The 27195-nt window shown below is 55.5% G+C and overlaps 12 protein-coding genes across 12 annotated transcripts; 5 read left to right on the top strand and 7 right to left on the bottom strand.

The window, feature by feature from the left end:
* Positions 1-1565, top strand: BGZ61DRAFT_199666 (uncharacterized protein). Its single transcript, XM_046237898.1, has one exon. It carries the CDS (start codon positions 179-181, stop codon positions 1406-1408), a length of 1230 nt encoding a protein of 409 aa, XP_046106940.1. The 5' UTR covers positions 1-178; the 3' UTR covers positions 1409-1565.
* A 156-nt stretch (positions 1566-1721) lies between these two features.
* On the bottom strand, positions 1722-4573 carry BGZ61DRAFT_347533 (altered inheritance of mitochondria protein 21; the record flags this gene model as incomplete). The annotated part of the gene is made up of 2 exons (XM_046239988.1): positions 1722-3607; positions 3661-4573. 2 exons carry the CDS (start codon positions 4571-4573, stop codon positions 1722-1724), a joined length of 2799 nt encoding a protein of 932 aa, XP_046106939.1.
* A 3899-nt stretch (positions 4574-8472) lies between these two features.
* On the bottom strand, positions 8473-9218 carry BGZ61DRAFT_530560 (uncharacterized protein; the record flags this gene model as incomplete). Its single annotated transcript, XM_046253573.1, has 4 exons — positions 8473-8773; positions 8852-8947; positions 9107-9122; positions 9182-9218. The coding sequence occupies 4 exons, from the start codon at positions 9216-9218 to the stop codon at positions 8473-8475; spliced, it is 450 nt and encodes a 149-aa protein (XP_046106938.1).
* A 1516-nt stretch (positions 9219-10734) lies between these two features.
* On the top strand, positions 10735-12232 carry BGZ61DRAFT_348217 (uncharacterized protein; the record flags this gene model as incomplete). The annotated part of the gene is made up of 3 exons (XM_046240042.1): positions 10735-10972; positions 11025-11766; positions 11818-12232. 3 exons carry the CDS (start codon positions 10735-10737, stop codon positions 12230-12232), a joined length of 1395 nt encoding a protein of 464 aa, XP_046106937.1.
* A 108-nt stretch (positions 12233-12340) lies between these two features.
* BGZ61DRAFT_386758 (Thiolase, N-terminal domain-containing protein) lies at positions 12341-14149 on the bottom strand. The gene is made up of 4 exons (XM_046242747.1): positions 13857-14149; positions 13690-13781; positions 13261-13622; positions 12341-13208 (listed from the first exon to the last, which is right to left on the bottom strand). The coding sequence occupies exons 1-4, from the start codon at positions 13861-13863 to the stop codon at positions 12410-12412; spliced, it is 1260 nt and encodes a 419-aa protein (XP_046106936.1). The 5' UTR covers positions 13864-14149; the 3' UTR covers positions 12341-12409.
* A 334-nt stretch (positions 14150-14483) lies between these two features.
* BGZ61DRAFT_447973 (uncharacterized protein) lies at positions 14484-15622 on the bottom strand. The gene is made up of 2 exons (XM_046245420.1): positions 15098-15622; positions 14484-15012 (listed from the first exon to the last, which is right to left on the bottom strand). The coding sequence occupies exons 1-2, from the start codon at positions 15540-15542 to the stop codon at positions 14690-14692; spliced, it is 768 nt and encodes a 255-aa protein (XP_046106935.1). The 5' UTR covers positions 15543-15622; the 3' UTR covers positions 14484-14689.
* Positions 15623-17524: 1902 nt separating this feature from the next.
* On the top strand, positions 17525-18816 carry BGZ61DRAFT_447972 (uncharacterized protein; the record flags this gene model as incomplete). Its single annotated transcript, XM_046245419.1, has 4 exons — positions 17525-17606; positions 17654-17881; positions 17935-18652; positions 18700-18816. Coding segments are annotated over exons 2-3 (890 nt in total), but the record flags the coding sequence as incomplete, so codon positions are not given.
* A 1266-nt stretch (positions 18817-20082) lies between these two features.
* BGZ61DRAFT_347162 (Mss4-like protein) lies at positions 20083-20559 on the bottom strand (the record flags this gene model as incomplete). Its single annotated transcript, XM_046239947.1, has 2 exons — positions 20083-20447; positions 20505-20559. 2 exons carry the CDS (start codon positions 20557-20559, stop codon positions 20083-20085), a joined length of 420 nt encoding a protein of 139 aa, XP_046106933.1.
* Positions 20560-21718: 1159 nt separating this feature from the next.
* Positions 21719-23501, top strand: BGZ61DRAFT_348107 (putative GTPase activating protein for Arf-domain-containing protein; the record flags this gene model as incomplete). The annotated part of the gene is made up of 2 exons (XM_046240032.1): positions 21719-21836; positions 21934-23501. The coding sequence occupies 2 exons, from the start codon at positions 21719-21721 to the stop codon at positions 23499-23501; spliced, it is 1686 nt and encodes a 561-aa protein (XP_046106932.1).
* A 601-nt stretch (positions 23502-24102) lies between these two features.
* BGZ61DRAFT_530553 (uncharacterized protein) lies at positions 24103-24452 on the bottom strand (the record flags this gene model as incomplete). The annotated part of the gene is made up of 2 exons (XM_046253572.1): positions 24103-24261; positions 24318-24452. 2 exons carry the CDS (start codon positions 24450-24452, stop codon positions 24103-24105), a joined length of 294 nt encoding a protein of 97 aa, XP_046106931.1.
* BGZ61DRAFT_199547 (uncharacterized protein) lies at positions 24435-24871 on the bottom strand. Its single transcript, XM_046237897.1, has one exon. It carries the CDS (start codon positions 24758-24760, stop codon positions 24512-24514), a length of 249 nt encoding a protein of 82 aa, XP_046106930.1. The 5' UTR covers positions 24761-24871; the 3' UTR covers positions 24435-24511.
* Positions 24872-25760: 889 nt separating this feature from the next.
* On the top strand, positions 25761-27131 carry BGZ61DRAFT_492474 (uncharacterized protein; the record flags this gene model as incomplete). Its single annotated transcript, XM_046250553.1, has 3 exons — positions 25761-25797; positions 25913-27017; positions 27068-27131. 3 exons carry the CDS (start codon positions 25761-25763, stop codon positions 27129-27131), a joined length of 1206 nt encoding a protein of 401 aa, XP_046106929.1.
* Positions 27132-27195: the final 64 nt, after the last annotated feature.

The raw sequence follows: 27195 nt of genomic DNA, 5'->3' as shown, positions 1-27195 counted from the left end.
CCTGCATATCGATGTCATCCCCTCCACTTGCGTCACTCATCCCGCTTCGTCCCGTCACCCCATCTCCTCAACCTCTCTTTTGTTTCTTGGTCACTTGATCTGAAATTATTCAACCCCGTGACCAATTTGTCCTGGTCAATTGAATTTCGACCTTGAGCAGGAGCTGCTCGCCAACATAATGAACTCACCTACCAATGGCGGGCCCCCGCGAGGAGGCCCCCAGGCCTACCGGCAGACCATGGATGAGTGGCGCCAGCAGGCCCTCGCCGACCGAGGCCAGTATGAGGAGCGCGTCAAGGCCCAGATCAACCGGAGCTTCCAGGAATACTCCCCTCCGTGGTATGCATCGGCCGTCGGCTTCCGCCGGGACCGAAACCTCCTCGTCGTGACATCGAGAGTCTCGGGTTTTGCATCCACTCTGGGCCGGGACCTGGAAGACTCCGAGGCCAAGGCAATTGCTGAATACACTCTGACCAATATTCACACCAATGCAGCGCTCAAATGGGCCACCATCGGCTTGGCTGCCTACATGACGTATCGTGGCCGTCACACCTGGCAATTTCCCTTCTATAAGCCCAAGTTGGGCGGCAGGTTCAACCCGAATGAAGCCACCAGTATCTTCACAAACAAGAAGATACGGGGTCCCTACCCGCGTCTCACTTGGCACACACTCCGCTTCACAGCTTATGCCGCCGTCACGATGCTCATGGTAGAGCCTGTCTTCCGTTCCGTCAACTTCGTTCGAACTGAGTCAGCCATGGCTCGGGATCCACGCCTCGCTCAATTCATCAAGGAAGCTACCACCCGAGTTGAGAAGGTCATGCTCGAGGGTTCTGCAGGTTCAGGACACACTCAGTCGGGACAAGGGAGGCAGAGTGGCGACGAGAAACCAGAGAGTAGTGACGAGGTCGATGGGGATCCATTCCCAGCCAGGAGGCGCCTCATGGAGGCGCGTCCGCCATGGGCGGATCTTCAAAAGCCATTGCCTCCTGTACAACCCCAACAGTCCAGCCACGACTGGAGCGTCCTCGACGACGATGATGATGCCTCCCCTGTTGCCGCCACCGCCAAGAATGCGCGAACCCCCACAACCTCTGGAGGCTCCTCATGGGAACGCCTCCGAAGCCAGAACCAGTCCGGCCAACAACCACAGCCGCAAGCCGAATCTCAAGTCCAAGGCGGCTGGCCTAGTGCCAGCAGTCCTCAGTCTCAATCCCAGTCTGACTCTGGATGGGGTAGCAACACCAACACAAGCTCCGAGTGGGGTGGGTCCAAAGACAGCTACCCGTACGGCAGTGCGGACGAGGAGACGACCTCAAGCAAGGGACAAGCACAGAGGGAGTTTGATCAGATGCTTGAGCGAGAGCGGCAAGGCAATGACCAGAGCCGACAGTGGGGAGGCCGGTAAAAAGGGAACAGGCCAAGGTGGAGTGTATCTAATTGTATATCAATAGGGGCCTCGCAGCTCATGTCCTATGTGTATAGTATCCAGGGCTAAAGAAAAGAAACTTTCAAGAGTTTACACTGTGCCTTCAATCACAAATTGCGGGACTACGCCTACTCGGACGAGAGAGGCACACAAAGTAATACTGAATCTCGAAAGAAACCCATATGATTCAACACTACGCCGGCATCAATGCCGATTCACCATGTTCTGTCAGGTACAACGCAAAATAAACCTGTCAAGAACCCCAAGACAGGCGCACTATCTACACTCTTTTTCAAGCCTTAACCTCCTCAGAGACCTCCACGGGCTCCACTTCATTGCCGCTCTTCTTCTCAACGCTGGCTTCGGGGATACTCGCCGCCATGCTAGCAACGGGGGTCTTTTCCTCCTCAACGGGCGCCTCCGTCCTCTCTTCAAGCGCCTCCGTCTTCTCTTCAAGCGCTTCCGTCTTCTCTTCAAGCGCTTCCGTCTCCTCTTCAAGCGCCTCCGTCTCCTCTTCAAGCGCCTCCGTCTTCTCGTCAAGCGCTTCCGTCTTCTCTTGAGGCTCCTCCGTCTTCTCTTCAGCCGCCTCCGTTTTCTCTTCGGGTGTAGGTTTTGAGTCCTCCGAGGTCTCTGCCTCGACTTCCTCAGCAGGCTCCTCCGAAACTAACGTTTCGGGGACCTCCTCAGTCTTTTCTACCACTTCCTCTTCAACGACCGGGGCAGGCGTCTCCTCGCCAACAACAGCCAAGTTGCCTTGCTCAGGGTCAATAGACCAAAACGTTTGCGGCATAGAGAAGGTCAGGGTCGGTCCAGACGTCTTTGCAGGCTCAGGAGCGGCAGGGCTCTTAGCCGGAGCACGACGCTGAGGACCACGCGCGCGGCCCTTTCGGGCATCGGCAAGCGGAGCTTTCTCCTTCTCCTCAGTGAGATCCTCCTGAGGGTTAGGTTCCTCCTTCTTGGGAGCCTGAGGTCCCAGTTGGAGGCGCTTGTTCAGATCGCTCATGAAACCCGCCTGTAAGGCGGCAATCTTGCCTCCCACCGGTCTACTGGGCACGGGCGGTTTCGGCTTGGAGAACTCGCCGTCCTTAGAATCTCCAGACGAACTCTTGCTTGGTCTGGGTGGAATCTGAGGCTTTGGCTTGTCCGAAACCGGAGGCCTAGACTTCTGGGTGTCGTCAACAGGAGTCTTGGGCTTAGGACGATCAGGAATGGCGGGCCGTTCTGAAGGTTCTGTGATCTTCTTGGCAGGTCGTGATGGAATCTCGGGCTTGCTCTCTTCCTCTATTGACGCGGAGACAGTGGCCTCATAGAGCTGGCTTTCCGGGACATCCTCCCAGATATCTCGACTAGGGAAACGCTGGTTGAGTGCCGGTCTCTTATTTGTCAGAAAGGACTCGGATTTCGTCTCAGGCTCAGTCCAGGTTGGCTTCTCTTGGCTCCTAGTGGTGGTTTTCACATCAGCAGGCCCATTCACCTCACGTTCTGCCAACTCCTCCTGCTTTTGGGCAAAGGCGTGAGCGGGGGTCTGGGGACGATCTTGGACCCCTGATGACAACGTCCTCATCTTCTCTGTCAAGTCAGGCGTTGAAACCTCTGCAGTGTAGTGTACGCTGTTGGGCGCATCTTCCCAGACGTCCTTGCTGGGGAAGTAATGCCGGGCCTTTGCCTCAGAAGTAGCCGCCTTTTGCGCCTCATCCTTGCCTTCCTCGGGGAAAAGCGGCTCGTACTCCTTGACATCATCCAGAGGTGTAGAACCAAAGTCCTGAGAGGGGTTCTCCTTGTAAATGCTCGTGGGCCGACTGTTAGGTCGGCTATGGGACTCTTCCATCTCAGTGGAGGTTCTACGGCGTTCGGGAGGATGAACTGCCGGCTGCTGAATATACGGAGACTTGTCCTTGCCGACTTCATCAGGGGCCAGGATAGGAGCTGTGTACTCCTGCTCCTCCTCATCAACGGCGTGATCGCTATCGCCAGGTGAACGATACTGAGGGTGCTCGGGGTCATCAATGTGAACCGTCTTCTCGCCATCGGGACTGGTGATCTCAGACTTGAAGGACAGAGCGCTGGCCTGGTCTCTACCATTTGAGGCGGGAAGTGGTGATGAGATGCGTGAGTACTCCTCGCTGGCCTGGAAACCGACCTCCTCCGTGGGGGCAGCATGATACTCTGAAGAGGTTGCTACGCATAATCTGTTAGTCCATTGTGTCGCATGACGTATGATCAGCACTTACCCAGGCCCGATCCGCGGCTTGCAGTATCTCGAACGAGCTTGTTCAGGTCATCTCTGCTCATGGCGAAATCATTCTGGCGGTCGTGAATAGGGGTCTTGTGCTCCCTGTCGAAGACATGAGGGTTCTTCTCATAATACGCCTTGTCGAGCTTGTCCTGGGGCGCAACACCATGGCCATGCATGCCGTAGCTTCCAGGAGGTCCACCGCGAGAACTGTGCTTGCGATGGTGATGCTTCTTGAACTCATCGGAGCCAGGAGCGGGAGACGGAGCCTGAACATCGCCCAGATGGGGGTTCATAGGCACGCGCTGTCCAATCTCGGGGATGCCCTCGTCATCCACATCAGGCTGGCTCTCAGTCGCCGAGAAGGCGGTACTGGACTTCTTCTTCAGAGCATCGCGAGAAGCAGGACGGCCAATGCCAAAGGCAGCGGCCTTGTCGGAGTCGGTGCGGGTGACGGTCTGGACTCGCTGCTTGGCGCTCTGAGCGGGCAGCGAGGGCTTGGGAGCATGGAGTTTGAGGTCCTCGGCGACGGTGCGAGTCTGCTCCGGCGATGATGATCGCTCTTGCTCCTGCTTCTCTGCCGCGAACTCTTCGGTCATAGCGCTGTATTCAAGGCCCTCCTCACCGACAGAGGGCATGGCGACGCTGTTGGAGCGGTCGATTGGGTCTTGGGAGTCGACAGCATCGTTAGAGCTAAAGTGGAGGGCTCTGGGGCTCTTCTGGGGGATGCCATCGTTGAGCGGCGAGGGAGCGAAGCGGTCGGGATTGGGAGATATCGAGCGGTTGATGACGCGCTTAGCAGCGGGACGAGGAGGAATCTTGGGGGCAGACGCGGCCGAGTCATCCTTGTCCTGGCCTCGCGAAGGCCGGGGAGGAATGACGGGCGTCTGTTGCATAGTTGCGGCAGTCATTGTTGATTATTCGGATGCTCGGGACGAGCTAAAGTGTGTGTAGAGGTCGACGAATAGACGAGGGAGCGGGAAGGGGCGTCGTGGTCTTGTATACTAGCAACGCCGGGACGACTAGACTCCTGGAGGGGCCAACAAGAGGCCGGCGGTCAGCATAGAGTTTCGACGACACAACTGTTGCAGCACAGCCGAATTGAGTCGACGACAGATAGGCGACTGGGTGGGGAGGGGCGGGACAGGGGAATCGCAGAGCTTCTTCCGCTCCAGCGCGGGAGCTGCGTGGCTCTGACTCTGGAGCGTTGCTAAGAGCCACGGCTTATCACCGCCATCGAGATGGTTCATGGCGCTATCAGAGATAGAGGGATGCCATGGCGCCCACTGCGCCCGCCGCAGCCCACCCGCACACCACGGTCAGGGGACGGAACTTACCAATGGGGTGGCGGTGATTGGTATGGGAAATCCCCCGATGCCGATGGGTGATGGCGATGTTACTGTGGCCTTCACAGACAGTCGAGGTTGCGTGGTGATGGCTTCGAGTGCTGTTGCGCCAGGTCTTCGTCTCGCCCACGTCAAACGCCTTGGAGTATCGGTCTGAGCTTGTACCTCGAGGCTCGAGGGCTCCGGTCGATCGCGGGCGGCCCCAATTGTCACTTTATATGCTCCAGCAGCATCCACCTCGGCGGCGTCCAGGTGACGGTCAGTGCCACTTTACTATTACAGTGCTATAAAAGCTGGACGGCCTTGTACGTCGTCACTTGTTGGCGAAAACAGGGATGCTAATGGCGCCAAGGCCACGGTGTGAGACGTGGCCGATCACGCACTGTAATCAAGCAGCCGATGGTCCAATCCGCTTGTGCCATGCCCTCGTCTGGCAAACTGCTCTTGACGTGTGCATCCTGCAAGTCCAGACTCGTCACCGTCATCAGGGCCCTCCCCCCTATGTCTTTTTGGCGTCTTTCAATGAGCTGGTCGGACGGGCGACACCTGACTGCACAAATTGGCCGCTTTTCTCGCACCCTTCTCATCGTCTAGCAGCTTGCCCTGGGACTCGCAGCTTGACCAGTTCGCCCGGGGCTGCGTCAGTCCCTGGAGGCCCAGACACAGTGCGCCACACCCCGCATGATGCCACCATCCAAGTGTACTTCGTACGCGCAGGTTGTTGGACGGAAACGGCCATTTCTCTTCCCTGCAGACGCTGCAGCACCCGGCCTCAGACTTGTCCATGATCCACCTCAAGTGACGGCTGTTTGGGAGACAGCAAACCAGACACGCCGGTTGTCTTCACCTCGTAATATTTTGAGACAGCAAAGAAACCAGGGAAGAGCCCCCGTCAATGCAACCGCCGGTACCCCGAAAAGCCAGGTCCCGCCCTGGCCCTGTCTCGAAGAGAGCAGCTGACGAGAAATGGGCCCCTGGTTGACATTGTTGGGGAGAGCTTGTGACGGTACCAAACCGTCCAGTACCTCAGGTACGTACACCGTCATGAGGTACAGTACAGAGTCCGCATAAAGGCCCGGTCTGGCGCCCACACCTGAGGTACCTTGGCTCGCTCCCACCGAACACAACGTAGGTACCTCCCACATGGCGGGGACCCGTCTGCAGCGCCGCATCCCCACCGATCGAACTGAGCTCCTGGTGCTTCTGCTCGAGCTAGGAGATGCCAGGCGGTGTCGCTGCGCCATGGGATGCCAGGGAATGACGCTTACTCGCCGGCATCCTACTGGTCCAGACGAAGAACCAATACTGCAGTCGTATGACCCCGGCGACGCAGCTAGATGTATTCGAACGTGCAAAGACCTGTCTACTGAAATGGTACAAGTCAAAACGAACCTTGAAAACTGGTCCTAGTGAGGACGACGGGCTGCTCAGCGGCCTGGGAGCTGGGGAGATAGCTAGCCGGCGGTGGCCCGGTTACCTGCTGTAAAGGCTCCGGAGTTCCGGGAGCGCTCTACAGAGTCATCGCTCATGACTCTCAAAGACTGGGGCCAAAGACTACGGGAAGCTGGACAACTGGGCAAGTTGATCGCCTCTGGAAAGATGGAAAAAACTCTGTTCCCCTGGCCAGCAACCCCGTCGATCAGATGCAGCGTCCGCCAGTCGAATCACGTCGCACCTCACCCGTCCCGCTCCCTCAAGCCCGGACCTGTCACCAAGCGGGCACATGATGCCACCGGGAAGCACATCCATCCCCACGGTGCGGTTCTTCCGTCTACGCCCATCATGACGCCATGCCCAATTGCCCCTCCGTCCAGGCCCTGCCCAACGCCAGAGCTCCAGTGCTGCGATGGAGGGGCCGCTGCCCCTGGGGGCCTGGAAGTGCAAGTCCATGATCCAGAGCCGGTCCGGCCCAGCGGTCCTGTGCCCTGTGGCCCTCCACCACGAAAAGTCTAAGTGTAATTCTCAAATCTAATTCCATCACCGTGGACGAGGCCGGTCGAGAAGCCCTTTCCATTCCATCACATCCCACGTTAACCCCTCATCCCCCATTCCATCCTCGAGTCGGCGCCCTATTGTATCTCGGTCAGCGCCCAGCTTCCCCATTCAATCACCAGTTATCATGCAGTGCAGAGTACGTATCTACGTAGCACGAAGGGAGTAACTCCACACGCTGGCGTTATCCACAGTGCCCGGTACAGGTGCCGCCTTCCAGGCCATCAGTGCCTGTCCCGCTATCCCCCTTGCGGGCACTGGTGAGATCTCAACTCATCACGAGGAGCCACAGGGACTTTGCCCCGGCCCCTCCAGCTATTCTTGGCTGGTCAGTGCCCGGCTGGTGCTTGACGCCGCTGATCGACAAGTTGGGTCAACTGCATCTAGAACCGTCATCTGATCTCGCTCTCACCGAACGGCTCCTGTAAATGGTAGTTACAATGCAAAACTCGGCAATTGCCTTGGTTCAAGTTCGCAGCCTCTGCCTGCGACTGCTACGAATTCTACACCGCAAGTAGTTCCTAACCGACGCTGGGCTACTAACCCTACTTTGTCCATAGCGCGTATTTAGAGCTGTCAGTACCTAGGTAGGTATGTGAAGCTCAAAGTGTACTCGGGTGATTAGGGAAAGCGGGGTGCTCATGACAGCTCTAATGGAATGCTGTTGGTTCGGGATCGTTGGTTCGTCGTTGTCGACATCAAACCAAGTAACTTCAGAAGGTATCTATCCGAGTACGCATATTCAGTAATGTAGTGGTTTCTTTTTTATCTTACTTTACTTTCCACTGCTCTGAAGCCCCTGTAATGATATTCCTACTCTTTAAGGTGATCGCCATTAAGTTGCCAAAGACTACCCACGCCTGAGGGGGTGCAGTTATTCCAGTACTCATTAGAATCGCAACCAACAGCATCCTCCTCTTAGTCCCTTAGCTCCATTGAGTGCAAAAGTTGTTTCCTTAAACCCGAGGGAGGATGCTCGTGGCCCGCATTCTCTCCAGCAAGCGTCTCAACTCTGTGTCCCGAACGACTAGGAACACGCAGCAAACCTTACAGTAGCCAACACGAATGACGATGCTCTGGTTTCAATGAATGCGGTAGCAAAGGCTCGTCAACTCATAGTATCTCCCACTAATAAACTTATCAATACAAAGCAACTACTTCCAAGTCAAAAACGTAAAAGCCGTTCCTCGTTCCAGACGCCGAATCCCTAGCCGGGTATGCAGGCCAGTGCTCGCCAGCAGAGGCCGTAACTTCATGTGAGATTGGAGGGTTGCTCCATTAGCAGACACCCTCCGTGTGCATGCTTCCACAGTGTTTGTTGTCATCTCCATCTTTCTTCCGCACCAGAACCCACTTCTTCGTAGCAAACATCACCCTCGACTTGCGCCACTTCGTCATTTGACGGTCGTTGGTTATTGAGATGTTGCTCTATTGTCGCCTTCTTTGCTTGCGCAGTCAGATCATGTATATCTCTACACAATCATCTGGGCGACGCCCTGGCCACCAAGCGTCTTGCTGCCAACAAAGGCCTGTCCCTTGATGCCGGCTAGGCCATAGCAAACGCCTGTCAGAAGCAGGAAAACACCGGCGGCAATCAAGCTGCTCGCGCCGGTGAGAATGCTAACGAACTGGAGGGCACCCATGACGCCATACGCGGCGGCTCGCAGGTAGTTGGTGGAAATCTTGCGAATCGCAGCATCGAACTTGCTCGAGGTCGGGCAGATTCGAAGCAGGAGGGGAACTTCGACAAACAGGATGATGAACGCCGATGCACTGCACGAGTTTAGTTAGCAGGGGATTTCTTAAACCGCCGTGTCAACCCAGGAGCGCAGAAGCACGGGGGATACATACATGGCTAGGGCGCAGAAAATGATTCTGGTAGGGTGGGTGGTGAAGATGCTAGAGATTCCAGTCGCAAGACAAATGATCATGGACAGAATGCCCAGCCTGCAAGGAGATTCTCGGTCAGCTATATGTTCGAAGCGCAATTGCGCCGTCGTCATTGGGCGACAAGGCCGGTTCGGTCTCGGTAGCTCTGCTCGGAGCTTGAGTGCGCAAGCATCGCGAGAGCTTAATGGGAAGCCGGGGTAATCGAAGTGAGCTTACCATTGTCCGTAGATGCCTATGAAGACGGTCAGTATCATTATCGGACCAGCGCATGGCATCCGGGTAGCCACATACTGAAGTTTCTGGTCTCGAACTCCTCCTTGAGAGTCATATTGACAGCTGACGTCGGGGGCTAGGGCCTCGTAATCGGTTGGGGATACTGGTTCGACGGAGGGTTGCGCGGCAAACAATGCGGGCAAGGGAGTCGGATCGGGTGCGCGAGATTATCGATGAGCAAAATTCGATGTTTGGGTCGATGTGGTTGCGACGGCGATGCGGACAAAGGATGAGGTCGTAGATGATTATGTCGTGGAAATGATGGAAACGATGCACGTAGCCTTTTCGCGAAGGGGCATCCGACACCCAGTCCCTGGCCTGTCTTGGTCCCAATTATTGAGGCTGGCGCTGGCTTGGCTGGGGGGGCGACGGTCGGTTGCTGGCTGCGGGACACTTGCTGACAGGCGGCTCGAGGGCGGATACGGCGCTGTGATTGGGCCCTTGGGTCGGCGTTTTAGGGGCTTCGACGGCCTGACGAGTCTGCAATAGGGGACCTGGTCCACTGGAGATGGTGCTGGTCGCCGTTCAAGATGAGACACAGGCCCGACGGACGATTTTTGGCGAGAGAGCAATTAATGAGAAGGGAGCAGCGGATATTTGGCGTTTGAGAATATTACGTGGTATGTGATTCAGGCACCCGGGCGACGGGCTGCTTTAATGTCGAGTATGCGTCGGGAGGTACAATCGGAGGCAAAGAACTCTGTCGTATTCGGACTCGTCGCAGCTGTTAATTATATCGCCATCGCTGTAGGCAGCTCTATTTTGCACCGGCAGAGTGACGTACGGGTGTACGCGGCGTGGCAGCCAAGCCTCCCGTTCCGAGTCCCGACAGAGCATTCGCATTCGTGCAGCGAGTTAATCCACAGGCTCCAGCGTATCCAGAGAATGCCACGGCTCGCCAAGCCGCCACCTACCCTACATGGTGAGTGTTCGTGTCTTGGCTTTCCGTCAACCGTCTTGGCGAGATCCATCGTTTAATGTAGTCGTGATATTGAGGCTCACGATGTGCGATTGACTGACTATATGGAAAAGCAACAAGGGCCCCGAGCTGCAGGGCTTGAAATGTGTGTCTTGGTTGAAGTTGGACAGGTGACATTGACTAACCGATGCAATCACCACCTTAAATAAACCTACGTCGGAATGTTTTACGAATTCTCACTGGTAATGGCGATATCATGTCTTTATATCACCAGATATCGCTGGCCTGATTCCTCACTATAACGAATGTTCAGCTCTCCGCCCCAGTCAGTCAAGACCAAGTCCGTCCTGCGGATGTACACCATCTTAGCGCTGTGGAGAAAGCGCCGCCGGTCCTGGCGAAGTCAGAACTAACAACAGCGACAATTACATCATTCTTCAGCATCCAATCCAAGTGGGCTAGCCCTAGCTTGTAGCATCTCACATCGCCTTCGGCTTGCTGAATAAACATTATTCGGGGGTACGCACCGTTCGACCCGGGAAGGGCATATCTATATCGTTACCGCCCGCCTGCAATCTTCTCCTCCATACCTCCGAGATACGGCGACGACAGTCAGCTTTGCGGGGCTTTGCCAACATCATCAGCCATCAACATGCCGCTCACCGTCCTCTCAGACGACCAGGTCAATGCTGTATTCGAGGGCCTCACACCGGATGAGCTAGATGAGTTTCGAAGTGTTCTTTCTGAGGCCCTTCATGAGTTCTCTACCAACGTCAGGGGTCCGGAGGACGGCTTCCAGCAACCGCATGGAGTCTCAACACTCCACCCAGAAACCCAAGTCAAGACGTCGTATATGTCATCGTGTGGCCCCTGTGGGATGGGCTGCAAAGGTGAGCACTTGTACTACAGCCTTCAGACAGACATGATACTAACTTTCTTCAGTGGTATCGCGCTTGAATCCCGACGCCGTAAAGGACCAACAACTTAAGCACATTCACCCCAACGGTGTGCTAACCCTGTTCAAACCAGACGGATCACCCTTGGGTATCGTCCATCCCAGCGCCCTAACAGCGTTCCGTACCGCACTGGCGTCGGCCTGTCTCCTCAACCGACGGAACCATGTTAAGACCATCACCGTCTTTGGGAGCGGCATGCAGGCATACTGGCATGTCCGACTCGCCCTGATGATGCGCGGCAGCACCATCAAACACGTCAATGTCATCAACCGTAGCTTCTCTAGCAATGCCACTGGACTGCTCAAGAAGTTCGGCCGCATCCCTCAAGCTATCAAGCAACGCGAGGGCTGGACAGAGGCCCAATTCGGGCTCCTGACGCCGTCATTCCACGAATACAGCCGCCTGATCAAGGACCAGATCCGCGACGCGGACGTGATTTACTGCTGCACCCCGTCACAGGAGGCTCTCTTTGACGGTTCTATCCTGACGTCTCACGAGGGGCGGAAGAAGGGCCGTCTAATTATTGCGGTGGGGAGCCACACGCCTAACATGAGGGAGCTGCCGGATGATCTGATCCAGATGGCCGTGAAGCACCACGATCGGCCACACCGACACTTCCATAAGCACGCCAGGGACGGCGGTGTTATTATAGTGGACAATCTCGAGGGTGTACTTAAAGAGGCCGGTGAGATCATCATGGGCAAAGTTGACCCCCATCAACTAGTCGAGTAAGTTGTTGCCTAGCCCTGTGCGATGATAGTTTACTAACAAAATGGTAGACTCGGAGAGCTCGTCATGCTCCACCGCCTAGCTCTGGAGGAATCTGACGCCGAAGTTGCGAGCAGCCAGGCATCCATCTCTTCTGACCTGGATAAGTTGGTCGTCAACGACAAAGTCCCGTCCATGACCGCTGTGTTCAACAATACTCCCGGCTCGCCTCGGTCTAGCAGCCCTAGTGGATCAACTGGCTCGGATTCTCGAAAGAGCTCCTCCATGTTTCACTTCCGCAAGAACTCCGGTAGCTCGTCGGATGCAGAGAGGAAGAAGAAAGAAGATGGCCTCTCGCTCTGGCTGAGGGATGGAACTGTCGTCTACAAGAGTGTGGGACTCGGCCTGATGGATCTGGTAGTGGGGGTACACCTGATCCAGATTGCCAACGAGAAGAAGATTGGTACATGCGTGGAAGGATTCTAATACTGCTATGCCAACTCAGCCAAATGCAAAAAGTTGGAGGATTTCATTTTGGATCAGTGATGATAGAGTAGACAGCAATATTCTATAGCGGACGATATAAGACTCGTAACCTCGAAACACATGACATTCGGCGACATTCTAATGGTACAATTTATCATCCATGCTATCATGATTTCCTTACTCCGCAACCCAAACAGCAGCCATACCCATACCAGTGCCTATGCACATGGAGGTGCTGCCAACCTTCTTGCCAGTTCGCTTCAGCTCATACAGAAGGGTGGAAACCTGTCGAGCACCAGTGCAGCCCAGCGGGTGACCAAAGGCAATGGCGCCGCCCTTGGGGTTGATCTTTTCTTGAGGAATACCCAACTCGTTGGCGCACCACAAGCACTGGCTGGCAAAGGCCTCGTTGATCTCGAAGATATCCACATCCTCCTTGGAGATGCCAGCGAGGTCGAGGGCCTTGGGGATGGCCTTCCAGGGGCCCTGTCCCATGAGGAGGGGCTTGACTCCCACAATAGAGGCGCAGACATACTTGCCGATAATGGTCTGTCCGAGCTTCTCGGCGGTGGAGCGCTTCATGAGGAGAACAGCAGCGGCGCCATCGGAGATCTGGCTGGCGTTGCCAGCATGGATGGTGCCGTCTTTGGCGAAAGCGGGACGGATCTTTCCTAGGGACTCGACGGTGATGCCAGGGCGAACGCCGTCATCCTTGGAAACGGTGATTTCCTTGGTCTCGCCGGACTTGGGGTCCTCAAACTTGACAGTGAGGGGGACAATCTCCTGGTCAAAGAGACCCTCCTTCTGGGCCTTCAAGGCCTTCTGATAAGACGCAGCAGCGAAGGCGTCCTGATCGGCTCGGGAGACGTTGAGATCCTTGGCCATCTTCTCCGACAGAACACCCATGGGGACCTTGCAGTTGGCGGCCTCGGTGTGGTTCTCGAGCAGCTCAGAGAACTCGCTCACGGCATTGGGTCTGTTACCAGTCAGCGCCATGTACAGCCAGTAAATCTTGGATGGCTACTCACCCATATGACAGACTCATGCTCTCGACACCAGCACCGATACCAATTTCGATCATGCCAGTCTTGATCTGGTTTGCCACGTCGACAGTGGCTTGTAGTCCTGAAGAGCACTGTCGGTTGAGTGTTCGCACAGCAGTGGACTCGGGGAAGCCGGCAACCAGAGCAGCGGCGCGCATCTCGGTTGCGCCACCACCGGCAGCCAGCACGGTGCCGACGCAAACATCCTCGACGAGGGCAGGGTTGATCTTGGAGCGGTCGATGATGGCCTTGAGGATACCAGCCATGAGGTCGGAGGCGTGGGTATCCTTGAAACCGCCCTTGCCTCCCTTGGTGAAGGCGCTTCGGCAGCAAGCAGTGACGACGATCTATTCAGAGGAAGAGTGGTTAGGCGTGGGCGTGGTCGTGGGCGCAAAGGGGTGGGAGGCTCCATACGTCATCTGGGCGCTTCTCCAGGATCTTGTCGCGGCCGCCAGCGGTCGGGTTACCAGAGATCTGGCCGCCAATTTGAGTAATTCGGTCCATAGCTGGGGAGCAGAGAGAGAAGCGTTAGCAAGGGCGTCTTTGGAAATGTGGAGTTGGGGAGGAGAGCGGCCACATACCACCCATGATGTCGACTCTTCAGTGGTTTGGTAGCTGCGGATGAAAGAGGAATGCGCCGGTGTCGGTCGAGGGTTCGCGGTATGAGATGAGGGACGGGGCAGAGAGATGGGAAACAGAAGAATGGAGGTTCAGAAGCTTTACAGGGAGATGTACAAAGGTAATATAACACGGCGGTCGGCAGACCTCGGATGTGGTGGAGACGGAGCGAGGTTGACGGAGTGTTGGATGCGAAAGCGGCGAAAGCTCCTGGGGCTCCAGGGTGTCTGGAGGAGGGACCCGCTGATGTCAGCTGGGGAAAGCCGCCGACCGAGGCATCTCGCCGCCCCGGTCTTGGCGTAGATGCGCTACATCTTTAGCGCCTTTCACATGCCATTTCCCCAGCTTTTCGGCGTCTGGGCCTTGTACTCGCCGCCCGTGGGCAACCAGATTTGCGTCACGAGGAGCCGCTGATGAATGCCAAACCTCGTTTATTTGCCCCCCCCCCCCCCCACGAGGGACATGCTGTGACGGCCTGGGGATGGCTGGATTGCAGGCGGCCGGGAAGTACGTAGTGAGTGGTTCGTAGTGCGTGGTACGGTAAGCTGCGGTCATCTTCACAAGCCAGCCCTCTACCACCTAATCTGTCTTCTGCTTACATGGTGAACGTATAAGACAATCATCAAAGTCTAGGAAATTGAACCGATAATTGCCATGGCAAATCATCAGATGCGAATAAAGAAATTCAAAATGCCGAAATGCCAAAAAAGAAATTACCTCGAGTTCTGTGGTTCCTCGCCAGGTACTGTACTTTCTTTATTGTTGCGACAGTGATAGCGGTTCGACATGTCGGGACCTATCTATCATGTGAGAACGGCCCCGTACTATCTGTTGATGGTGTGTAAGGGTACGACGCAGATCCAAAGCCCCCGCCGAACACCAGCCCGGAACCCGATCCTCCAGAGCGTGGCGTCATTGGCTCAAGCTTGCAGTCGTCGGATGAGCCTCTATTGGAACTTCCCGCCAACGCAGAAGCCGGCGTAGAAGCAGGCCCAGGATAAAATGCAACATGGCTGGATGTCTGAGAGGGCTGGAAGAATGTCGTCGCCCTGCCCTCGACCGAGGTTTGTAGGCATGTCGGGGCGGACCCCGGCACTGCTAGCTGTTGCATGTGAGCATCTAGATAGCAGGTGCTACTTAGTTAGTTTCTTATTCATATCGTTCTCCAACCCGTATTGGCCTGGATACATGTAATATGACTTGCCTTGTTCAAGCCCAACCACGGAAACGCAGCCGAGTTGTGCCAGGGCTTCGTAACCTAGTTCGACGCTGACGTGCTGGTCGCCGAGTTGACCCATTTGGATACTTAATCGCAAATCAATGCGACCAATGTTTTCTACTTCGGCGATGTCGAAAAAACAGAACGACCTGGGAGCCTTCTCGGTTGTCTGGTTCATGCGCCGCAGTAGGGGGACGGGGCGTCGCTTCAATGGCATGTACTGGTCAATCTTAATGTCGGTGAGGCTGTATCGGCGACCCAGGCAGCACCTCGCTAAACAGGGGATTTCTTCTCCGTTTCGAAACTTAAGGTTGATTCGAATGACTTTTCCATCATATATCCAAGGCACCGTTGGTGAGGCAAAGTTTTGAGGGACCGATAATGTGGTAAATGCGGAAGGTTTCTGATAATGACTAATATTCATCGTCATAGCTGGGCGTAATTGCTTGAGGGCACTCCTTCTAGATACTTCGCGATTTGGCTCAGCAACCCCGGCGCTTTCGAAATGAGGCTGAGCGACGATTGTTGCGTCAGAGGAGCCGGACTGGCTAAGGCATGACTGCTCTGATGGGACCGTCAACAAAGACGGATCTTGGGGAGGGCTCTGTAATGAAGTCTCAGTTGGCCCAGACTCAGCACCGAAGCTCCTAGTGGGAAACTGTGAGGGTGTGTGATACGCTGAGCCCCCCGGGGTGTTGTAGTCACTTGTAAAGCCCGAGGAATGGCCTCCGGCGTCAAAAGCGTAGTGGCTTCCAAGTGCTGGCCAAGTAGGCAGGGGGCTCACATCTGAGCTTCTGTTTCCAGATTGTCTAATCGACGATGTTGCGTCTGAAGAAAAACTGTGGACCGGTAAACCATCAGACCCGAGAATAGAGGCCCGAGTGGCACTTCGGGACTGCGGGATCAGGCCGATGGGATGCAGAGGGGGCCCCATCGTGTACGGGTTCCAGATCTCGAAGCGCGGCGGAGATTCGAGAACTTTGTTTGCCGTCAGCGACTTCGGGTTGCGTTGCTTGTGCCCCCCCATCAGATACCCTGCCACTCGAGTCCCGAGGCTTGCTGGCAATCTATCACGCGTTCAGAGGTCATCGTAACAAAAATAAGACAAGGTGATCCTACCCGAAGAACAACACGGCGATACGAATGCGGCGGTGGAACCAAAGAACAGATCGTAGCTCCAAATAAAGATTCATGTAAAGCTGACATACGATTGGCATTGCCTGGGCATCGAGTACATCTTAAGACCATCCCCACAAATAAGAAAATGGGGCTGTGGTATGGCATTGTGTGGATGTTGTAAAAGGCAATAGTCGGTCGCCTCGTATCGATGCGCAAGGCGGCCATACAATTCACAAATGCAGCACCTTGCGATGGAGTTGCTAATCGATTCTGCCCTGGTATTGAAGTTGGTGCATATCCCAATTAGGGTGGGCGTATTGAGATCAGATACACGCATTCTTAGAGGTACCTATATTTCACCATCGACTTCTCTGTCTGTAAGGTGCCTTAGTCATACAACACAGCAATTTCCTACGGACCATAGCACTGAGATCACCAGGCTAACATAACAGCCAAGCATTATTGAGGTGTTCAAATTTAACTCTTTTGCTAAGAACCTAGGTGCTTAGGCTGTTGAATGTATTGTAATGATAGCATAAATAAGCACATCGATCCTCGACGGACTGTACTTCGCCATGTTGGGAGTCTGCGCCTGATATCATTATTTTCAACTCGGCATTACTCTTTGGGGATGGGGGTAGTCGGGTTGCCATTTCGCACGACACCCTCAAATTTGACCACTCCTATTCGACAGTAAAACTCCAAAGTAGAGCGAAATGACAATACAAAGGGGGCTGTTCGGCGGGGCTCCCGACAAGTGCAACCGGTGAGCCCTGCATTCTCGGTGTAGAAAGTGCAAAACTGACCAGAACATCTGCATTTTGAATAAATCCCTCACCCACGATGCAATACACGTGTCTCATTACGTGTCTCATTTGTAAATATATTTGCATCTTAGGTTGACTGAGGCTGCCCGTGATAACCAGCTGATGTTCATCGCGCGTGACCGCTCTTGCAGATTGCCTTAGCCCCTCAATTGCGATGCTGACACTGCCATGACTGATGCGAGAAACCGGCCGCTTCCAAGGTATTTTGAGGCATCCTTCCGAGTCCGAAGATAGCCAACAAGACGTGACGTTGTTTCCATGGATGTCGGGCACCTCAGCGTGGGGCACTGGCATAAAGCCAACTGTAACCGAGGCGGCTTCGTCACCAGGCATTGAGCGCCCCGTTTTCAAGAATCGCCCTGGAAATAGGGACTTCTGGAAAATGAGGCGAAACTGCGAGTATAGCACTTGGTTTAAATCGAAGCTTTGCTCTCGGGATTAATGTTTGTTGATGATTGCAGAGCAAGGCCTGGCAGGAACGCTATCCTCGATCCCATCGTTTGGCTTCGCGCAGGTTGCGTATCAAGAGAATACATTGTTGGGCATCAGTATGTTGACCAATGCAATTTTTATATCCATGTCTAACACTTTGAAGCCCATGTCAACGGTGGTGTGTTTGGGAGACGCTGAAGAGGGGCAGCCCGTAAACATTTCGTCTACCAGCAACACGCCAACGCCCACCCCTGGCGGCCATTGTGTCCCGGGACAAGATTTGGCTAGCCGTTGGAGAATGGTTGCACATCATAGCCCGACTTGGCTGAAAAGTGCCATAGAAGCCAAGAGCGAGAGTCTTTGCTTACGCAGCAGCTCTCCAGCCCGAAAGGTTCGAGTTAGCCGAGCGATAAGACAATACGGCTGTAAGCTAATCGAGTCAAGTCTCAGGGTTCGTATGTCCCACATCATGTCCCGGACTCGGGCGAGACTGTTTTGTCTTCCCTTTCTATCCACCGAGCAGGGAGGCCGAGTTGTCTTATTAAGGCTGGATCTAGGCGACGAAGATGGGCCCGTCCCGCAAATAGACGAGTTTGTTCGGAGACATGCCAGGTACCCAGGAAATATGCCAGGACAATTCCAAGTAGGACCATTGGACCAAATCTGGAAGGGCCTGATAAACTGGAACACGCGGAATACCCAGGGTCCGAATACTGGAATCTGGAACTGGGAGACCCTGGCCAATTGGACGTTACTCCCCAGAGTCCATCTGAGGATCTGTTCTTAAAGACGGAATCTAGCACCCCATCCGGGGAGGAACCACCTCCAGTGGACCAAGAGGCTGCAAAATCTGTGTTGAGTGATATACAACAGAAGTTATCTTGTTTGGCAATTGCTGACCAGGCCGAGCCGGGTTGTGATGTGGAAGCCAGCACATTGGTCGAGCAGATATACAGCTCTGGTGAAACCCTCCCAGTCCCGGATGTTGAACTTTCCGATGACAGTGAAGTGGATGATGACACTTATTGGGAGTGGGACAAAGACAAGCAAAAATTCCGACATTGGGACGACGAAGATGAAGAATGGGTGTACTTCCCTGACGCCTTTGACTGAGAAGATGCATAGAAGATGGATCGTCTGATTTGTAAACTTTTGAATCTTGGTATGGAGCTCCAGTTTTCTATTGGACCGTTGAACTGATAAATGAAGCATACTCGGTTACTGGAACAGATCGATATTTACCGGAGGCCGCATGATTGGAGCGTTGCTTGCTTACTTGGACACCGTGGTAGCCCGTGGGAATAAATAGCATACTCAACAAAATTTCAGAGCCAATAAAACAGGTTCATTCCTAGAATGGAGTACTTTGTACGGATGCGAGACCATGGATATGTCAGTCCATCTGTCCCAGTCTTGAATGTTAGGTACTACCCTACAGCAGCCCGATGCCGTAAACTAAACCCTAGATTTCTCAATAGCAATCGAAATTGTAAATAGCATCTTGCCCCGGTTGCCTCGTAGCTACATTGTTCCCCATTGCAACAGCGATATTGACGGCCAGTCACTTAGCGTGAGGATTTTAACTGTCAAACAATCAGTTCAGTACATCGTGTATGGCTAATTGGAATACATGTAACTACGATATTGTTGGCCAACAAAAGTTAAGACTTGCTCCAGACATGCTTCACAATTCTTGGTTAAAGGTAACGATATACTCTGCCGGTACATTGCGATATGTCCTACGAAGAATCTTCCAAGTCGTGCCATGCGATCTCAGTGTGAAGAGCATGATATAAAACCTTGGCCTTCGCAACAGAAGTTCATTCCTCGCCTCGCCCATTTCCAGCCTCCATCCTACTATTCCATTGACAGGTCCGTCGCCGTATATCTTCCCATGCTTTTTAACTGTTGGAACCTGAGGGCGATGAAGATGGGGGGGCCAAAGCCCGATGTTGCCGTCAGAGTATAATTTCCTCGCTCTAGTTTGAGCCACATAGACTGAATAAGCTCTCAAGGTTCGAGCTCAAGGGATAATAGGAGAACTTGGCGTGATTCCCTCCACTCCTTGTACCCTGTTTGACTTAATATCAGAGCTTCGTAGGCGGTGAGAACGTGCTCGCGAACATGGGAGAGTAGCTGGAGCTGAATTGATGGCGACCCCCTTTCCTCAGGCAAATAGGAGACCCCGATCCCAACACCAGAATGAAGCCTCGGGATCACATTGATGTCCATCGCGATTTTCCATTTCATTGCTTCTGTCATCTCCATCATCGTCGGCTCGGCTCAAATTTCTCGGTATGGAGCCATAGACCTTGAGCGCCTCTCTGTTCAAGTTCACCACCTATCATGTTTTTCGCATTCGGAAACTCCAAGACGAAGTTCGATGATATTTAACTTCATTATGTTTTTCTATTCTTTCGTTAAAATAGCTTCTTTCTGATCACGCTCATCTCCACTCCATGCTAACACCCCGTCCAAGACCCAGTGGCTTCTCTAGTCGAGAGGCATAGCTTGATCACCTCGCCTGACAAACACTAAACCAGATACACTAAGAAAAACTAAAATAACCATGATTGTCGCCAGACGGATCGGCTACTTCGCTACCGGCTTATCCTCAGGGGAGAAATTCAAGCTGATGCTGTTGACACAATGGCGCTCGTCTGTAGGCGTGGCGTAGCCCTCGCCCTTGAAGACGTGGCCGAGGTGGCCACCGCAGTTGGCGCAGACAATCTCGGTGCGGGACATGCCAAGGGTTTTATCCTCGTGGCGGACAACAGCGCCAGGAATGCTATCGAAATAGGCCGGCCAACCGCAACCAGAGCTGAACTTGTGAGTGGCCTTGTACAGCGGCGCCTCGCAGCCGGCGCAGGTGTAGACGCCGGTCTCCGGGGCGTGCTTGTTATATTTCCCGGTACCCGGGGCTTCGGTACCCTTCTCTCGCAGGACGCGGAACTGCTCTGTGAGACAGTGTTAATGTCGGCCATCGGATGCGGAGAGGGGTAATGCACACATACCCTTGTTTAGGATTGCCTGCCACTCATCGTTGGTGCGCTGATCGGGATACGACATGTTGGAGGACTTGGAGGAGGAAGTGCCGAAGAGAGAACCCAGGAAAGAGGACATGGGTCGAATGGGAACAGGCCGTAGGGTAGCACGGCGTAGGGGCAGATGCGGGTTTACGCGGATAGAGAGGGTGCGGATGAGAGTTGATGATGCTCGAGAAAATCGCATGGATCGCGACGAGGGTGTGAGTGAATGGGTGAGTTGAGCGGATTGAGGGAGTTAATAGAAGGTGACGAGCTCCTCCTTATATCTAGTTGTCGGGACCTAGTTTCATGCACGAGTATCAGATCAGTGGTTTGTTCGAGCTCTGATCCTTGTGGAAGCAATGTGGTGGCGATGCGGGACGTGACAGATCTGGATGGGGGAAAATGAGGGGCGCCCGCGATGTGGAATCTTTCGGGGGATTTCAAGGGCATTTCGAGTTGCATCATCAACTGTGTCTGAGTGTCACAGCCACACTAAGCTCCCCGCGGACGGGGTAGGTATTTGGAAGAGCACCCATGTCCCCGTGCACTAAGAGCGCTTCTGAGTAATCTTTGTAGGCGAAGTTAATGCTGGAATCCGGGCCCATTGAGCGCTCGTCAATCGATTGCAGGGTGGGCCGGAGAGGGAACGGGACAGATTAAGCAATCGGCGTGTCGTCATCGACATCTCATGCGCCGTCGGAGAAGTCATGATGAATGGGTGCCTCCAAGGCAGTCGTCAATGCTACTGCGTTCCTTTCTTGCTGCCTCAGGATCCTTATCGACTAGATTAAGCGTCTCGGTGGACGAAACCTCCAGTCCCCCCACTGCGCGCTGTGGCTGGTGAATCATGGTGCCCAAAGCCCCCCAAAATCGAGAGCCAGAGTGTCCAGGTTCCACCCTTCCTAGGTACCCTTGGGCCTTCCCACCCTTGGGCCTTCCTACTCTATACCTAATTAGCTTCAGGGCGTGCTAATTCCGCTGGGGGCTTCTGTTACAGCACCACCGACCACCTTGGCACCTCCCTACCCGACTCGAGACACCACACACACGACCGTCGACCGTCCAGGTTGCCACATTCAACAAAGGTCTCCCCCCACGGAGCCCCATACTCGCTTCACGTCTTCTCGGACCGCTCACCACCCGTCGTCCATCTTCCTCTCACATCCCCGCTGCTCCCATACGAATCGCCTCCCACCGCCATGTCAAGGAGGGCCCCGAACCCCGCCGCCGAGCGGGCGGCGCAAAACACAGCTACCATCAAGAACCTCCTGAAGCTGGAGTCCAACAAGGTCTGCGCCGATTGCAAGAGGAACAAGCGTACGTGGCTCTCGGGAAACCAATGCTCCCATTCTCGTCGCTCGTCGACTGCTTTGCGCGGGGATTATGTGCTGACATGTGTTGCGATTCCCTCTAGATCCCCGATGGGCCAGTTGGAACCTAGGTGTCTTCGTCTGCATCCGATGCTCGGGCATCCACCGTGGCATGGGCACCCATATCAGCCGAGTCAAGTCCGTCGACCTCGACTCCTGGACCGACGAACAGCTGCAGAGCATCCTCAGCTGGGGCAACGCGCGCGCCAACAAGTACTGGGAAGCCAAGCTGGCCGCTGGTCACGCCCCCTCTGAGGGAAAGATCGAGAACTTCATCCGCACAAAGTACGAGCTTAAGCGATGGACCATGGATGGCCCCATCCCCGACCCTGCGACCCTTGATGCCGACGGTGATGACGATGTTCCCCTGAGTTTGGTCAAGGAGAAGCAGGTGTTAGAGCGCAAGGAGTCGATCCGGAAGGCCTCACTGGGACAGTCCGGTGCTCCTCGCAGCATCCCACCCCCCCAAGGCGACCTCATCGGCGGAGATCCCGTTCCAGTTCGATCGAGCAGTGCCGCACCTCCCATTGCCAAGGTGGCTCCCAAGGGCGAACCCGCGCCCCCTCGATCCACTAGCACCAAGGATTCGCTGCTGGGACTGGACTTCTTTGGGGAGCCTTCAGCCCCTCCGCGACCAGCAAGCACAACAGGTACCAACACAGCTACCGGTCAATCTCGTCCCGATCTGAAGCAGTCGATCCTGTCTCTTTATGCCACTGCTCCCCGACCACAGGCTCCTCAGCAGGCTCCCCAGGGCGCCTTTGGAGCTATGCCCTCCCCGACATTCGGCCACCAGTCCCAGGGATCTGTTGGTGGTTTCGGTGATGCATTCGGCAGCCTCAGCATCTCCAACGCCGCTCCTCCAAAGCCGGCTGCTCCGGATCCATTTGCCAGTCTTGGCAGCGGCCGGGTTACCTCCAGCAACAGCGCGTTCGGTGGACTTGGCGGAGGGAGCTTTTTCGACAGCAAGCCCGCCCAGCCTGCCGCTCCCGTGCACCAGAATCAACCCGCCATGTCCCTTGGCGGAGGCTTTGGCGGCTTCTCATCGCCCGCTCCCGCCGCTGCGCCGAAGCCAACCCAGGCATCCTCCTCTGCTATGGGCGACCTTTTCGATCTCTCCGCCCCTGTGACCCAGGCTTCTCCCCCTCCGCCCTCTAACCGAACTATGCCCCCGACTTCCAACTCCGTCTTCAACCTCTCATCCCCCCAGCCCGCTGCCCCCGCGCCGGCCACCACGACAGCAACTAGCTCCATGGGCGGTTTCTCGGGCGCTGATGTCTGGGGAAGTGGAAACGAATGGAACACCCCTGCTGCGCCAGCCCCCGCGCCGACTGCTGCCCATAAGAGCCCTGCGTTGCCGCCGCCTGTAAGCAACGACTTTGGCTGGGGGAACTCTCCTGCCGCCGCTGCTCCTTCTTCGTCCTTTGCCAACACACCCATCGTTCCCGGTGCCTCAGGCGGATTCAGCCCGCAACCGCCGAAGGTCTCGGCAGATGAGGAGTTTGGAGGATGGACCAGCAGCACCGGTCCTTCCGCTACTGGTGGAGGAGCCAAGAAGTCTGGCGGAGGCTTTGGTGGCGACGAGGACTTGTTCTCTAACGTGTGGGGTTAAGGAGACTTTTGAAGCATCTATATGACTTTAAAGAGGATGGAAAGGGGGTGCAGAGACGGGATATGATATGTTTGAACATAACGACTACGGGCATGTCAGGGGTGTTTTGCATGTTAGGAGTCCATGTAGATCGTACAAAAGGGGGACAGGGGGGACTTTAAATCTTGAACTTTATACGACCTCGCAGCGTGATGACCTCTCAATTTGGAATGCAACAGCAGAAGTGAAAATATTAGGTGGTTTATTTATATTTTTGCAGCCAACGCCAAACCCAACGCTGAGAGTAGGGCCTCAGTACAAGATAAAACACAGCAGTAAGTCCTCCAGAGGACACCAGCCTCCAACCGCTCGCTGTCGAGCCCGTATCTTATCCTCTCTTTAACGATGTGCGTCCCCCTATGCTGTACTCATAAGGCGAGTGTTCCGTCTTCTTCTAACGAGTGCCCTGAACGTTTGACGGACCGAAAGCAGCTCTATTCATGTCGCAAACCCATGGTTCCTAAATCCCAGACCCAGAAATCTCCACGTTTCATCATATCTCGCGATGCGCAATTGGCCTATCCCGCGATCAACTGCGGGCGGCAACGGGACGAATAGTCGCTTAGAAAAGCATCTTCAAGCCGTAGTACAGCACCAGGAACGTAACGATGACGATGCCCGCGAGCTTCATAATGGCAACCTGATTGCCCGAAGCGGCCATGCGAGTCAGGCGGCCGGCGGAGCCCTTGATGCTGGTCGACATGGAGGAGAAGGTGTCGGACTGCAAGGGCGAGTTAGTATGGCGAGAGGCGGGACAGGCGGGAGGAATAGACGGACGGTGTTGTCGATGACATCCTGGGCGCGCGCGTTGTCGTAGATGTCGACGGTGACGCCGCGCAGGGCGGTGACCTTTGCGGAGAGCTCGTCCAGCCGAGCGTTGTTCTGGCGCTCGCGTTCGTAGGCTTCAGACATGGTGGGCGGTTATGATGGCGGGCTCGGAGAGAACGGAGGACGGGCAGTCGATGCGTCGGTCAGAGTTGGCGTCGCGATCGACGAGTTGGAACAGGGGGCGGATGGTCTATTGCAGAGACGCAATCGGGCAAGTCAGTGAGATGGGTTCGGATCGAGGGTGAGACGGCCGAATGGCGGAGCGTGGGAGCGTACAGGAGGCAAAAGCCCGAGGACGAGGTTGTGGTGAAAGGAGTTGAGATGGCGCTCTCACCAAAGGATGAACACAGAGAGACACTGGCGGCGAAACCGAACCCGAAACCAAAACCCATGACGATGTTCCGGGCCGCCCAGACCTTTCTCCAAGACCCGGTACGTACCGCCGAGGCTCCAGCGAACTCGCCCGGGACAGAAGCATTGCGTTGGGGATGGGGCCAGCTCCACTACAGTAGCGCCAGGCCAGTGGCACATGCACCGCCACAGCATCGCAGCGTCTTTAAGCCCGGTAGGGGGAAAGCCAGCGCACGCCAGAACCCAATGGGAACGCTGCCATTGGGATTCAGTGCAGATGCCCAGTGTCTCTACCAGCCAGTTGATGCTCCACTGCAGCGGTTGTTTAGCATCCGGCCTTGTTTTTCAAGGTGGAGGACCGCCCCCCCGCAGGCCGCCAATGACGCCGCTGAAGCCTTTCTATGGGTACTGAAGGTCCCCCGAAGGGCCTAGCTTACAGCGGGGAGGGGGGGCCGGCCGCGTTTTGGCAGGCGCCGCTTCAGTGAGTAAGCAAATGCCGTGCGTGGCGTGCTGCGAGTCTGTAGTGTCCCATGGTGTCTTGTGTGCCCGAGACTCCGGGAGTTGCTGCGCCACAACCACGAGGCATGGCGGACTTACGTATTCGAAGCTTGGCTTTCGTCTGGTCACCATCCATGCCGACGTGCATAGCCTCGTCCCCTCGCTCATCTTTCTCTGGGCGTCTTCTTCTGGGCGTTTCTGTCTTTTCTGCTACATAGTACGAGTCAGTCTCGGGTCTCACTGCGCTCTCTGATCTCTCCTCCTCCCACAACAGCTCTCAGTTGGTCCCGTCTCTGATCATCCGAAGCCCGCCCAAGCTGACGGCTTACAGCGCGCACTCTGCCCAACCAGGCGCCGTCGCTCTCTCTCCCACTCACTGTCTGGTGACGTCCGCGGCCAAGCTGCAACCCCACCCACCAAGACCGACCTGCCTCCACCCATAACATCGTTCCGGATACCGTGAGCTTGCTCCGTCACCAACCGGCGCGCAGACAGCTCAACTCCTCCTGCGTGATTTCGGCCGCTCCCTGGAATTCCGTCAAGATGGGCATCAACAACCCCCTCCCGTCGTCTATGGCGTGTAAGTCGTGCCCCTCAATCCCCATCCCCGCACCTCTCTCCCTCTCCCTCTCTCCCAATCCGAGCCCAGCCTCGCCGAAGCACCCGCTGACATGATCACTTCTCCGCGTCCACAGCGGAATGTAAAAAGTGCGGCAAGATCCTCTCCTCCTTCATCAGCCCGCGCCAAACCTTCGGCCCCGAAAAGGTCATCCCTCCCAACATTCTCGCCAACGCCAAGGGCCTCGCCATCATCACCGTCCTCAAGGCCGGCTTCCTCGGATCTGGTCGCTTCGGCAGTGGCCTCGTTGTCGCACGCCTCCCCGATGGCACCTGGAGCGCCCCGAGTGCTATCGCCACTGCTGGCGCCGGCTTCGGTGGCCAGATTGGTTTCGAACTTACCGACTTCGTCTTCATCCTCAACGATGCCAGCGCCGTCAAGACATTTGCCCAGGCCGGTTCCTTGACCCTTGGTGGCAATGTGTCTCTGGCTGCTGGTCCCGTCGGTCGCAACGCCGAGGCCGCCGGTGCTGCTTCTCTTAGGAGCGTAGCGGGAATCTTTAGCTACTCCAAGACCAAGGGTCTGTTTGCTGGTGTCTCCCTGGAGGGTTCTGCCATTATCGAGCGTCGCGATGCCAACGAGAAGATGTATGGAACTCGCTACACCGCGCAGCAGCTCCTGACGGGCTCCGTTCGGCCGCCACCCCAGGCTGCTCCTCTCATGGGCATCCTTAACTCGAGGGTCTTCAGCGGCATGGGAGGCCCCGGCATGACTGAAGACGGCATGTACAACGAGACGCCCGTATACGACGACAGACATGATGACGTTGTATGGAACGGTCGACGAGGTTCTGCCTACGGCGAGGGCGTGTCGCGCGATCGTACAGGCGACAACGACAGCTTTGGCGCTCCCAAGCGCTCAACAACATGGCAAGATGACGTCTACGACCGACAAGGCGGCTTCAGCGCGACCCCTTCAAGGTCGAATACCTTCGCAGGAGGCCACAACGATGACTATGTCTACAAGGACACCCCCAGCCCAGCTTTCGGTGCAGAGAAGAAGACAGGTCCCGGCCGGCCGGCGGCTCCCAAGCCGAACTTCGCCGCTAAGCAAGCGCTGCTCAAGAAGAACGAGGCGGTCGCCGTGTACAACTTTGACGCGGACCAGGCTGGTGATCTCGGTTTCAAGAAGGGCGAGGTCATCACCATCCTCAAGCGCACTGACAGTGAGAACGACTGGTGGTATGTATTCATGTCTTTCCACCCATCAACATACCTAACTCTCTCCCCAGGACTGGCCAGATTGGCTCGAGGCAGGGCATCTTCCCTAGCAACTATGTCAAAATGAAGGAATAAGGGTGTGCATCATGCCATTTCAAACCCGAATCACCACCTCGAAAACTGTCTTGGAATGGACAGA

This window comes from Ilyonectria robusta (genome assembly GCF_021365365.1).
Source record: "Ilyonectria robusta strain PMI_751 chromosome Unknown BGZ61scaffold_6, whole genome shotgun sequence".
NCBI classification, from domain to species: Eukaryota; Fungi; Ascomycota; class Sordariomycetes; order Hypocreales; family Nectriaceae; genus Ilyonectria; species Ilyonectria robusta.
Note: the sequence above shows the minus strand (reverse complement) of the source record. Positions and strands in the feature narration are given on the sequence as shown.